This window comes from Malurus melanocephalus, unplaced genomic scaffold (assembly GCF_030028575.1).
Source record: "Malurus melanocephalus ecotype Western Australia unplaced genomic scaffold, MMel_1.1 scaffold_221, whole genome shotgun sequence".
NCBI classification, from domain to species: Eukaryota; Metazoa; Chordata; class Aves; order Passeriformes; family Maluridae; genus Malurus; species Malurus melanocephalus.
In genome coordinates this window covers 1,016,933-1,029,435 of record NW_026623453.1, presented here as the reverse complement: position 1 = coordinate 1,029,435, position 12,503 = coordinate 1,016,933, and the positions used below count along the sequence as shown (strand labels likewise).

At 40.5% G+C, this 12,503-nt stretch overlaps 1 protein-coding gene across 2 annotated transcripts in view; it reads left to right on the top strand.

Annotated features, from left to right (window-relative positions):
• Window positions 1-12,503, top strand: part of GARRE1 (granule associated Rac and RHOG effector 1) — a 61,123-nt gene that overhangs the window by 17,629 nt on the left and 30,991 nt on the right. For both annotated transcript variants that reach the window (XM_057374278.1, XM_057374279.1), the window contains exon 2: window positions 10,349-11,670. In XM_057374278.1, the coding sequence (XP_057230261.1) occupies window positions 11,182-11,670 (489 nt within the window). In that variant the 5' untranslated portion in view covers window positions 10,349-11,181. The remainder of the gene's footprint in view (window positions 1-10,348; window positions 11,671-12,503) is intronic.

Here is a 12,503-nt window from a genome sequence, read left to right as displayed (position 1 = left end):
GGCCCCAGCTTAGCAAGATGAGTTAGGGCTATTTTAAAAATCTCATCTATATTTAATTAAACTTTAAAAAGTCTGGCCTTAATGAGGAGGTGAATTCTGTGCCCAGGACACACAAGCAGCCTTTTTGATCAGAAAAAAAATGAGGAAAGGTTATGAAGTATGCATGCTTCTACTTCTACTTTGCTAATCTTTATGATCTCAAATTACTTGTCACCACTGTTCCTTCATCAGCTACAGAGCTTAGTTCTACATAAGCTAATATATTACAAACCCTAGATTTGTTAGAAATAAAACATTTTGACAGTTCCAAAAGTTTCCTGTTACAGAGGTCTAGTTCAAGAGTGTTTTTCAGAATTAAAGTGAAAACTATTCAACTACTACTGGTTATGGAATTGCTATTTACAGTAGTATTATGCTTTTATAGTATTATGTACACACTAATGTTTGGTTTTGTTATGGGAGGGAGACTGTAATTCACACTGGATTGCTCTGGTTTATTCATATCCTATGACAGTGAATCAGATATTTCTGTCTATATACAGACTGAATTGCCAGCCAGCTTTGGGCCCAAATATGGTAAACATAATTATGTTCATTTGCTGTAAAAATACATTCTCCTTAGTTTAACATTTTCATGATTACAGTTTTCTAGTAATTCCATAATTTTCAACATGAGAGGGATATGAAAGGCGTAATCATCATGTCCCTCTCTTCAGTGTAGAATATAGTTTGTTTTCCTGGGCAAAACTCCAGCTGTTCAGTGATGAATTTACTGCTGCTCAAATACCGGGAGCCCATAAAGCATTTGGAAAGGCTKTTCCTGGGACAGGAGCTGTGCTGTGGAGACAGAATCTCTGTGTGCACAGACAGCAAAAACCCAATGGCTGCAACTGTCCTGTGGCACTGAGGGGATGTGCTGATGTCRGTTTTTCTGATATGGACTCCTGTTTCCTATTTTTGGAAATGAAATTAGTGTAATTTCAGAATATTTAATACCTTTCAAGTTGGAGACTTTCAATGAGTGAGTTGGGGGAGCATTAAGATAAAACTCCTACTCTGTACTGAAGAGAATAAATATTAGTAAATAAGGGATTAGGTTTTAATTTCAGTCACAAAGGAGTGYTATGGCAATAGTTATTAAATGAAAAAGAGGATAGTTTACATGTGGAAATGCATGCTAATAGGTGCCACTTCATTTATACAAGGGGGTTAGGATTAGTACATTTAATGCAGCTAAGAAAATGCATTTGCAGGGCTTAGTCTTTGTTTTGATGTAGTCTGGTATCGAGAATGTTGTAGATGAATTCTGTGGCAAGTGTTGGGAATTCAGAAGCAGCATACAAATTTGGGTAAGGAAAGATTGTTGGTGTTGAGTTACTGCAAATGTTCTGAAAGCTTTCATCATCCTTGCTGCAAACAGGCAAAAAAAATCACATACAGGCTTTACAGGATTTGTTGTACATAATCTCTCTCATGTTTCTAGTACTCAGAATTTTCTTCTTCAGAGAAGAGCTTTAAACATGTAGATGGTCTGTTTTCTCTGCCTTGAAATACTAYTTTTGTCTAACACTGCTAAAATAATTAAAATGTCTACTGAAGTTGCTCTGAGTCTGGGTTTTTTAAAGTTGTTTTTTAAAGCATCGCAAACTCTTAAAACCGTTTRGCTTAGGGGTATTTATTTCAGTGGGAAAATACAAATGTGTGTGTGCTGRGAAGTGTGAGTCCCCAGGCATTTATGAAATGTGGTATCTGTGTTTGCAGGAGTGGCTGCAGTCTGAAAGGGAACAGCTGAGCTGTGGATGAGGAAATGTTTCTGTTTGCAGAGGAGTTGTAAACAGTGTGTCCTTGTGGCACTTCTGTCGTTGTGACTGTTCCACTGCTTTCAGTGGTTGCTGGGGTGCAGAGAGTGAAAAGGTAAAAGTGGCTGATTCAGGCTTCTAAACTGATCCACCTCAACCTCCTTTGTCCCATAGAAGTTATCAATCGATCTCTAGGGAAAGGCAAGAACAGGCTGAATTTGTGGGCACTAAATTAAAACTGTCTTCAACAACTTGCTGCATCAGATTTCCCGAGTCTGTGGTCAGACTGTTCAGAAACCCAAGTGAAACCCACTGTAAGGAAAGGAGATAAGAGACCAAAACTGCACACTCAGTTTGAAGTGTGGGTAAACCTTGGATTTATGCAGTGGTATAAGTTTYTGACTTTTCCAACATGACTGTCCCCTTCTACATGTATTCTGACTCTGCCATTCAGCATCAGCAAACAGTCAGTTGTAACACTGAGATCATCTTTCTCACTGATARTGATCAGGCCAGAACCCATCATTTCTTATGTGAGGTTGGGCTTTTTTTTTTCTATGTATGAGTTGTTAAATTTATCCCTAATTAATAGTGTCTGTAGTCCCTTAGTGCTGCAACATTCTCTCATTCTTAGCGCGCGCACGTGTGTGTGTGTACCTATATATATATATATATATATATATATATATATACTATTTGTGTGTGTATATCTGTATATCTATATCTAAAATGTGTGAGTGGATGTAGTGTGTCATGCCTAAACAGTGCAGTGTTGATCTGGGCTCTTACTCCCACTTGTCTTTCCAAGTCTTGTTTAAGATGTCATTTGCTTAGGACAATGAAAGCTTCCTCAGAAGGACCAAATTTTTGAAAGATGATGTATTGGAGAATGTCTTCCATTTATTTCTCTGTGTGCTTTGTCAAAGGATGGGAATTATTCCCATTTTTCTAGGTGTGGAAGCTTTTTCTGCATTTTTTGAGTCCATTGACAAATCATTTGAAGCCAGTGGGAAGAAAGCTCTACATGGAGCCTTCTGCCTGGTTTCTTGATCTGCACTGACTCAGCAGTAACTAARCTCTTCAAAGTGGTTTCTTAAACCTCTTCAACAAATTTTAGTAGAAATTTTAGCATGGATCTTAAAATGTGTATTGAAAACATCTCTTCCCAGTGAATGTTAATGAAAACTAGGTATGGCATTTGCCTCTGCTGGGAAGCTGCAATTGATGATGTAACAAGGAGTTTAATTCTTATCTGACTCTGTGGGGGACACCACTGACTGGACCTGGAGCTAAACATGTGCCTAAATCCRTTACAGAAGTGAACCCAGCAGTTTAAGATGTCTACTGCAATCATACGGGATTGGAGGATGGTTTAGTATTGGGCTTTTTTGTTGTGGTTCTTTACTGTGTTGTGTTCACCCCCCATGTGAAAGCTGGTTTTCTGCRTAAACTTGGGAAATGGTGATTTTTGTAGTTATCATTACACAACAATTAAATTTTTCTTAATGCTTACTTTTTCAGTTAAGATTTAACAAGAAAATGCCATCCTAGACTGTGCTTACATTTTTGCTTTTAAATACAGTAATCAGGAGCAACAGGGTGAAGAAGAGCTGCCACATGAGTGGCTTCTGCTGTAGCTTAGAAAGAGTTCACCTGTGTATGTGATGTGCTGGGTGGGGGTGCAGAGAGAGACCTGGGAATTGTGTCTGTTTGCAATCTGTCTTTCCTCTGTTTGGAAGGGAAATGTATTTTTCCCATGGATGACTTTCCATGTGCAAGGGTGTCTCTTTCTGTGCAGTCCTGTGGGATCAAAGAATTCTGTAGGTGAGATGTTCTGGGAGGCAGAGCTGTGCCTTTTCCACAGAAGTTTGTGCTGCTTATGCTTGGTCTCAGTGTGGTCCCATGAGCTTTTTCTTCATCCCAGCACATTTTCCAGTTCTGGTGAGGGAATGTGCCTGTGGCTGGTGGCAAGGGCACCCTTTTGGGAGATGAGAGATGGAGCCTTGAGTTTCCCCTGGCTGACAGTCATGTGTGGGAATTTCTCTTGCTGTGTGTAGGGGCTTTGTTAGGCATCTCTCTCAAAAGAATGAACATTATTTTCTTTCTCTTTTCAAAGGGGAAYTGGTCCTGCTTTCAAAAGAGGTAATGTAAGCACCTGTTGGGAAGGGAGGATTGAAGCACAGATCTTGATCTGACATAGGCATCTATTTTTGTTGTTCAGGGAGGCACCCAAATCTGAAAGAAGCTGTGGTTTAACACGTTACTTTCACCAGCTCTTCCTTTTGCTGTCATGTCTTATTGCTGAGACTTGTGTTAGTGCTATTTGGAGTGTTACATGTTTTACTTCAAACAAAATGCAAGAAATCTGATGGACTGTAGGCTCTGCCTTGAAAAAATCTAGTTCACTGTGCTGGCAAGTCTGAATGAATGTGGCTGAGGGACACCTACATTCCGTGTCTGTCTTCTGGGGAGTGTGGTTACACAGGTTTATAGATTATTTTTGAAGGGCTAAGAGTTGGATGGAAGTGAGGTGGTGTAGTGTGGAGCAGCCAGGACTCTCAGTACTTGCTTAGCTCCCAAAATTTCTTCAGCCTCTTCCAGTTCTCTCTGAATGGTTTCCATGATGGAGTTTTTGGTTATTGGGTTTTTTGGGCAGAGCATGGGCATATTTTTGTCTTTGCTTATCATTTGGGGCACCTAGCAGATGTGTGCCTCTGCAGGATTTTTCAGTACAAATGCAAAATACACCAATCAGAAAGAAAAACTTCAGACAAAAGCATAATAAATTAGTTCAGAGACTGTCTATAAATATTAGGTAGATATATCATCTTGCAATTGGTGTTTTGAGTTAATAAAACCAAGTTGCTGGTTTAACAGATCGCAGTGCTTTGGTTGGTAAATGAGATAAGGTTCTGAATTAATTAATGGCTCTATTGAAATTTGAGATGCTCAGTTTGAATATAGTTAAACTGTGCTAACTTCCCAGTCTCTGTGGAATGTGTTCTGTGAGCTCTGGTTCCCAGCTGGGGGAGGGAGGACATAGAGCCACACTGGAACTGACCCTTGACACCCATCCAGCCCTGGAGAGCTGGGAGGCTGGGCCACTGCCTGGTGAGATGCTGTTGGGAGTGGGGGACCTGGAAGAAGAATGTATCCAACAGGAGCTTTATGGATTCACTAAGGATTCACTTGACTACTTTTTTGGTTTGGTTTGGTTTTTTCCTCCAACTGTTCTAGGCAAGCAGCCAAAGAGGAATCCCAGTGAGTAATTCATGAGCTAGCGAGAACTAAAATGATTTTGGTATAATGGTCTATTTCTGACACTTCCCCATCCTCCTCTAASAGGAGATTTTTGCAGCTTGGATGACAAAAAAGCCCAAACCAAAAAGCCCCTCCTGGGGAGGGGAGATGCCTGGGTCTCTTGGAGACCCCATTAGAAACCTTAGAGAGCAGTGCTGGTTTTCCTTCCTGGATTTGTASTCCTGGAGCAGAAGTTATCAGGGTTTGGAGAGGTGAGTCCTCTCCCTTCTGGCATTCCCAGCCTGATGGGGCTGTGCCTGCATCCTGGCAGTTGAGGGAGTGAGTCTGGGAAAAACCTGAGCCTCCTTTGCCCKAGTAGTGAAGATAATCAATACTTGTCAACTCCTATGACAGCATTTGCATGCTTTAAGTTTTTATGATGTTGGTAAGAAATGCCAGGTGGCTGATGTTAGAGGTGAATGCGTATTTTCTGCCAGGCAGCGTTACTTGAAGGTCGCTCTTTTTGTTGATTGAAAAAAAACTATGTTTTGAAACGTAGTTTCACCTGTTGTATTATACTGAAAAGTTTTATGTTCGAAAGAGTGTTTGAAAATGAAAAGAAATTTTAAAAACCTGCACACATTTCGTCTTATACATTTTCTCTTCATGGGTGGATTGAATATATTAGACAGGTACCATTCCTATTGTCATTTTAATATTAACAGATGTGGTGTATTGATTGAGAATAGTGGAGAAGTTGTAGTCAAAGTCAGAATTGAATTTGTCAGATTGAGATTTGTTGCTGAAATTACAACTATTCTTTATATTAAATCCCTGGTCTGTGGATTCCAATTTCTAGTATTTTTAATGGATATGTTTTGTAGATGTAATCCATCTTCAGTTTGGGATAGTGTAAAATGAATCAACTCCCTGTTAAAAATATGATGCCTATTTTAAAATCCCTCCCCAAAAGTAGTTGGYGATACGTGACTGTTTTTCTTAACCTGTTCATTTGTGAGAATTCTGAAAAGTTTATTTGGCAGAGTTTCCACCACCTGTTTTAGTCCACTGGTGTTGTTACCTGCACTTAGTGAGCTGTGTGAGAGGAAGAGCAGGAAGGGATGTGGTGCTCCTGGGACAGCCCTGGCTGTTCCCTGGGGATGCGGGCTGGGTGTGCTCACCTGAGCAACTCCTGGGCTCCTTCCCATTTCTCCTGGGTCACTGATGCCCGTGTTGCCAAGCCACACTGCTCTGAGATTTGCACAGTCGGGGCTCTGCTGCCCTCTGCCCCGTGGCTGTCCGTCCATCCCTGCCGTGTGCCGCTGCTCCCGGTGAGCTGCCCTGGGATGCTCTGCACACTCCAGCTCTGTGCTGCGCTTCCTTCCCAGCCATGGCTTCCTTGCTGGGGGGTTTGGAGCTGGATGCCAACACAAAAATTGTTGCTTTGTCCCTCTTTTAGCCCAGAGCCAGATGTGGTGGGACACTGACCAATCCTCAGGAAATGGCCTCCCTTGCCCTTCTGCTCCCAGTTTGCTGTGCAGGTGTTGAGGACCATTTAGAATACCTTTGCTTTTAAGGTGTTCCCATTTGGACTTCTGGTGGTCTGGCCAGGTGGTGGATGGGATGTACACGTTAGTGACAGGAAACTGTGAAGGTGGAATGACACCTTTCCTCCTGGAGTAACTTTTGGATTTGCACAAGATTTGTATCACTAAATGCCAGAAGCAATCAGTGTTTTTCGACGGGAGGCTCTTGGCTCTAGCAGCTTCCTGGCCTTTTGGCCTCGCAATGGGTTTGTTTGTTCAGGCTTTTCCCGAGTAAGCAATCTGGCTGCTCTGACTTGTGTCTTTTGGAGTTAACTTTTTTTTGAACATTAGTTTAATTTACTTTGTTCTACATGAATGGTGGGTGCAGTGTTAAGTTATTCCTGAGATTTGGAATTTGTATCCCATAAAGTTAAAACCAACATGAAATAGCATGAAGTGTACCATTCAAAAAAGTTAGGTATATTGACTGTCTTACTCTTTTGTGTTATATTGCATATTCGCTGGAAGGTCAACAGAATCCATAAGGCACACCTTTGCAAGACAGACTTTTACCAGTTTTTAAAGTTGAGGTCAGAACCTTTTTTAAAGGTTCCTCTGCTTCCTCTGCTCAGTTTCCTGTGTTGGTTCAGGGGAAAAGTTGCCTTCTTTTCTAGCAGGGTAATTCCAAACAGGATTGAAGGGGGATTAGACCCGTCACTCTTGTCCAAAACAAACTGGAGGGTACCAAATTCCATTTCGCTGAAAGTCTTCGCTGTTAATTTGTATCTCTTGCAACTGGTGAAGTTGGGAAAAAGMATTTTTCTGGGAAGCATCTAAGCAAAAATTCTTGGACGCTACATTTAAAAAAATATAGTGAACTCAATTTGCATTCGTACTCATTTTCCTGCAACTTCTGTGTCCTCTCTGCAAACATGGCCATTTTTAGAGCAGTTTGTGCAGCTGTCTGATTCTCTGGAAGTTCACATAGTMCAAACTAGTTGCTGTTCCTTGGCTTCAGCATTAATTCCTTAAATTGAGAGTATAAAGTGTCCTGAGCACCCCCAGTAGCGTTTTGCTGCTTTGTATAGGGTGGTGTTCAATGTGGAGCTGGTTTATACTATATATTAGTTCTATTACAGTGTTTAATAGCACCCGAAGAGCACTGTTTTGGTTTGATTACATTAAGGAAGAACTAAAATATGTTTCTTTGTGGTATGGTAACTTCTTTGATGATTTCTTCACTTGGCTTCTGCGAGTATTTCTGTTTTCTACAAAATGAATTCCAAACTTACGGTTTATATTTTGGGCTGATAACATGCTGTTCTTGTATCACTAGAGGGAAAAACAATTATTTTTTTTCCCCAATGTGGCAAGAGTTAGATTGACCTAAAGTCCATCCAGTTCAGTGTGGAGCCCTCACTTTTCATTCATGCACCGAAAGCAGTGGGGAGCTGAAGCATTGGGAAAGGGAAGGGAGAGTGTGGGAACATTCTGCACTTCACTTTTTCAGGAAAAGATTCAAAAGGAGAAATGTTTATTTTGCATATGGCATGTCAGAGAGCTCATTATAGAGTTTCAGACATAGCATACAGACACATATCTGGTGTTGAGGCGTGCAGCTTTCCTCTCTGTGAATAAATGTCTGCTGAAGATACAAGCTGTCCTCTTTAAGCTTCTGTGTCGATTTTATTACAAGGGAATTTTGAAGCTGAAGAATTGAGTAAGTATCTGCAAGCTTGACTACAGAATTGTCTATAAGTAAAACACAATGATGTGTCATGTCTATTTATAACTGTAGAAAATATGAAACCACCTTTTTTTCCTATTCATTGCATTTCAGGATGCAGCAGGTTTCTGTGTTGGCTAAATATTGACCATTCAAATGATGAGTTTGGTGTGTTTGATCGGAAAGGCTCCATGTGTAAACACAACCACCAAGCTGAGTTGCATCTCAGATAGTCTCATCGAATGCAGTGCCCTCGAGCTTGAAACCCCCTCCTTCTTGATTTTTTCTTTTATGATCATTTCTTAAGTTCCTCTTAGCATGTGAAATTTCACATCTACTTAAGAAAAACAAGCATTAATTTACTTATATGTTGCAATTAAATTAACCAGCTCTTTTGTTCCATCTGCATATATATGCAATCAAGGAAACCACTTTAATCATGCTCTCCTACTGTAAGGCACCATAGCTTGTAAAGTAAGGAGAAAATTATTTTCAGCTATGCTTATGATATACAGACTTCCTTAGAAATTATGGTTTTATTGAGTTTATTGTATTTTGACACATTCAGTGTGACTGTTGAGAGACGTATAAAGCAGTTAGGGAGGTAAATTGTCAGCTTGGAGTACTTTACAGATGCTGAAATGCATAAGGGAGTTTCTTCTGAGTTTTAAGTTTTAAAAAGTGGGAATACAAGAGAATATTTGCTCTAGATCTTGGAAGCAGAACCGTCTGCATCAACGACTTCTTGAAAAACTTGTGTCCTGTTGTTTTACTATTTAGCTCTGGGTGTTGGTTTCTCCTGCTGTTTCTTGCCTGCTTCTTTATCTGTGGGATACTTGTATCCTACATTTGTGCCAAAATGGGAGCAAATGAATATTTTGTGTGTTCAGACAGGTGGAAATGAGAAATTTTGTCTGAAAGTAAAACCTTTGTTCTCCAACTATTTTGACAATATTACTTCAGATTTCATTTCTCAAATACAATAGCTAAAGGAATGTTTTGTTGTTAAATGAAAGGGTTCCTGGATTATTCTTTTGAGTACCCAGGGAAAAAAAAATGATTACTGTTTTATATTATCCTTGTTCATTTCAATTGCTGTAGTAAGGAACAAGATGTCCTTGTTTGATAGAATCAAGATGGGGAAGGGGGGTGTAGGAGAAGAAGAGCGTGGCCTGAAGTGTGTGACTTGAGCTAGGACTGGACAAACTGGTGGAAGGAATTGTATCCTTCTGATATTGTCCTGACATTGTTGATCAGTGTCTTGTGTTGAACACCTTGTGCTCCATCTTGGTCTTTCCCAATGTTCAGGCTCCGTTCACCTTCCTGCAGATGCCTTCAAGGAGCTCTTGGCTCTCCAGCAGCCCCAGGGTTTGCCAGTAGGAGCAGGCAGTASTAGAAGTTGTATTTCTGCCCTACTTTGATGTCTGCTGAGAGTGTTATTTAGAGCAATCTCTCAGGCAGTTGTGCCTCATATACCACCTTGCGTGTGAGAGATACCACCCATCACACTGAAATGCATGTTTTATTTCTCGGCTAAACTCAGGTAGGATTAAGCAGATTTGTATGTTATTTTACAAAAAAAAAAAAAAAAGACCTGAAGACCTGTATAAGACCTGTATCTGTTCACTTAGAAAACTATTAAATGAAGAGTTCTGCAATAAATTACAGTGCATGAAAAAGTTCTAATTTATTTCATTCTTTAATTATTTTTAAAGGATGAGGTTAGAAAATGTGACTAACTCCCCTTGAGCTGTGCAATAATAACCTTTCACTGGTTTTGACTGTGCAAGACTTGCACTGGGGATTAAATAGAGTCTTAAGTTTGACAGCCTAGAATGAAAGAATTAACAAGAAAATATTGAACAGTGTTGAGTTTAGTAACAGGTGACACCAACTTGTGATAGCCTTTTGAACTGTCAGTGYGGCTCTCCCTCCCTTTGGATCTCGGGTGGTGTTGACAGTGTGTGCCCAGAAATGTGAACCAGGACACTGCAGGAGTCAAATTCTTAAACCTTCTCATTGTTCTCTAACATTTAAATTTTTTTTCCCCTTTACAGGAAATGACCTAGAGGCCTTACAAATACATTTGTGCATTTTTCTTCTGAGTCTACAATTGAGGGCAAAGCAGTCTGAAAGCACCACTTCTTAATGTTACAACGGAAACAACTACCTCAACAAACMGGGAAAGGGGAAGAAGGCTTGCAATAACAAACACTCTAATTTTTAATWGCTTATACTTGCAAAGTCCTCTGTAAACAGTCCAGATTATTTTCCCCCTCCAATATTAAGAAGAGACACTGCAAGTAAACTGAGTTGGCAGACTGGATCTGTCAAGGCATTTGAAGATATTTGATCTGCTGACATACAGATTTTCTTTTTCAAGGAAGGAGCCTCTGCACTGCTTTTATAATCGCTGTTGATCRGTGGTTTGCTCCACTTTTCCTGATACTACTAATGAGAAAATTGTATTAAGGTATTGCTTCTAAAACTATTATTTGCATTGACAAACTTAACTTTTGTAGATGTAACAGCAAGTGACAATGTTATGCTCATGAAGAACTCATAGGCGATCATTTCTCTGCTGCAGTTGGTCTTTCTGTGTGCAGAGGGGATACCAAACAAGAGACAGAGCATTATTACAATACTTGGGCTTGCTTTTTGAGTACAGTTTATAACTGCAGCAGGGCTGCACTGAACACTGAAAACACAGAGTCAGCAAATCTGCTGCCTTTCCCACTGCTGATACAGATTATACAGATGCTTGCCTTTCTGAAATGCCTTTTGTGAAACCTATGTACACAGTTCCGTGCTATTACTGTACATAGATACTCGAGGAAGGAATTTGACAAGTGATTGTTAATTCAAGAACTCTCTGGACAAGCACTCACTTATGTATTGCTGCAGTGCACAAGAAAGCAAAATGGACTATAAGCGGCGCTTTTTGCTTGGCGGGTCCAAGCAGAAAGTGCAGCAACACCAGCAGTATCAAATGCCCGAGCTGGGCAGGACCCTGAGCGCCCCGCTGGCCACCCCCAGCACCCCCCTGGTGTCCCCGGCTGCTGCGGGCGGCTGCTCCCACCCCGCCTCCCACACGACTCCAATCGCAGACATCCAGCAGGGAATCTCCAAATACCTGGATGCACTCAACGTGTTTTGCCGTACAAGCACTTTCCTTACAGACCTTTTCAGCAGTGTATTTAGGAACTCGCACTACTCTAAGGCAGCTATGCAACTGAAAGACGTGCAGGAACATGTCATGGAAGCGGCGAGTCGACTCACAGCAGCAATAAAACCAGAAATAGCAAAAATGCTGATGGAACTGAGTGCGGGAGCTGCAAACTTCAAAGATCAAAAGGAGTTCAGCCTACAAGACATTGAGGTAAGTTACCTTGGAGGATACTGATTAGCATGTGAATTTGTGTCATTCCTTCTTAACTGGATTTTTGTTCCAAATCCCTTCTACACCACCAAAAGTTTTCTCCCCCTTGCTATGTATTTGTTGCCAATGCTAGCGAAAAAGGAAATTGTGCATTTCTTGTGTACTAAGAAAGTACCATGTTATTGGCAGGATCTGACCTCTTATCTCTGTGTTAAATTATGTATTTAGTAGGTATTCTTTAGAAGAACAAACTAGACAAAAGTTTTAAAACACCTTCTGTTTTATCTTKGCTAATGTTTCTAACAATGTTAAGGCATCATATTCTAAATCAGCCTACACGTTCCTTGGTATTATCTGTTCCAAGGGGAAACCTGAGCACGTAGGAGTAGCATATTGTCATGTGTTTGAGTAAAAGTGTATATTAGTTGACTAATAATATTTGATCACTCTTTAGAACATTTTTGTCCTTTTGAGCTGTTCTGTGTAAGAGGAAAATACYACACTGTGAGGGATTAGTGCTGTAAATATTTGTCATGACTTTGCTATGAAGTTCGTATGCTGGCAGCAAGTGCCCATGAATCAGGATTCAGAGAGGATCCCCAACTCCCTGTCATGCCTGGCTGGGAAGGTCTGGTATTTCTCCTCTAAATGTGTTATGTAGCAGCAGTCTTAGTGACAGTTACAGATAAATCCATGGAGTTTTAAGCAGTTCTTAGTGTTTTGACATATTTGTTTACTTTTTAGCAGTCTTTGCAAAGTTATTCCTTCAGCACTGCACCYTGAGTGGAAGACTTACTTTTAAGTTCTCTTGGTTTTGATTTAGATTTTAGGTA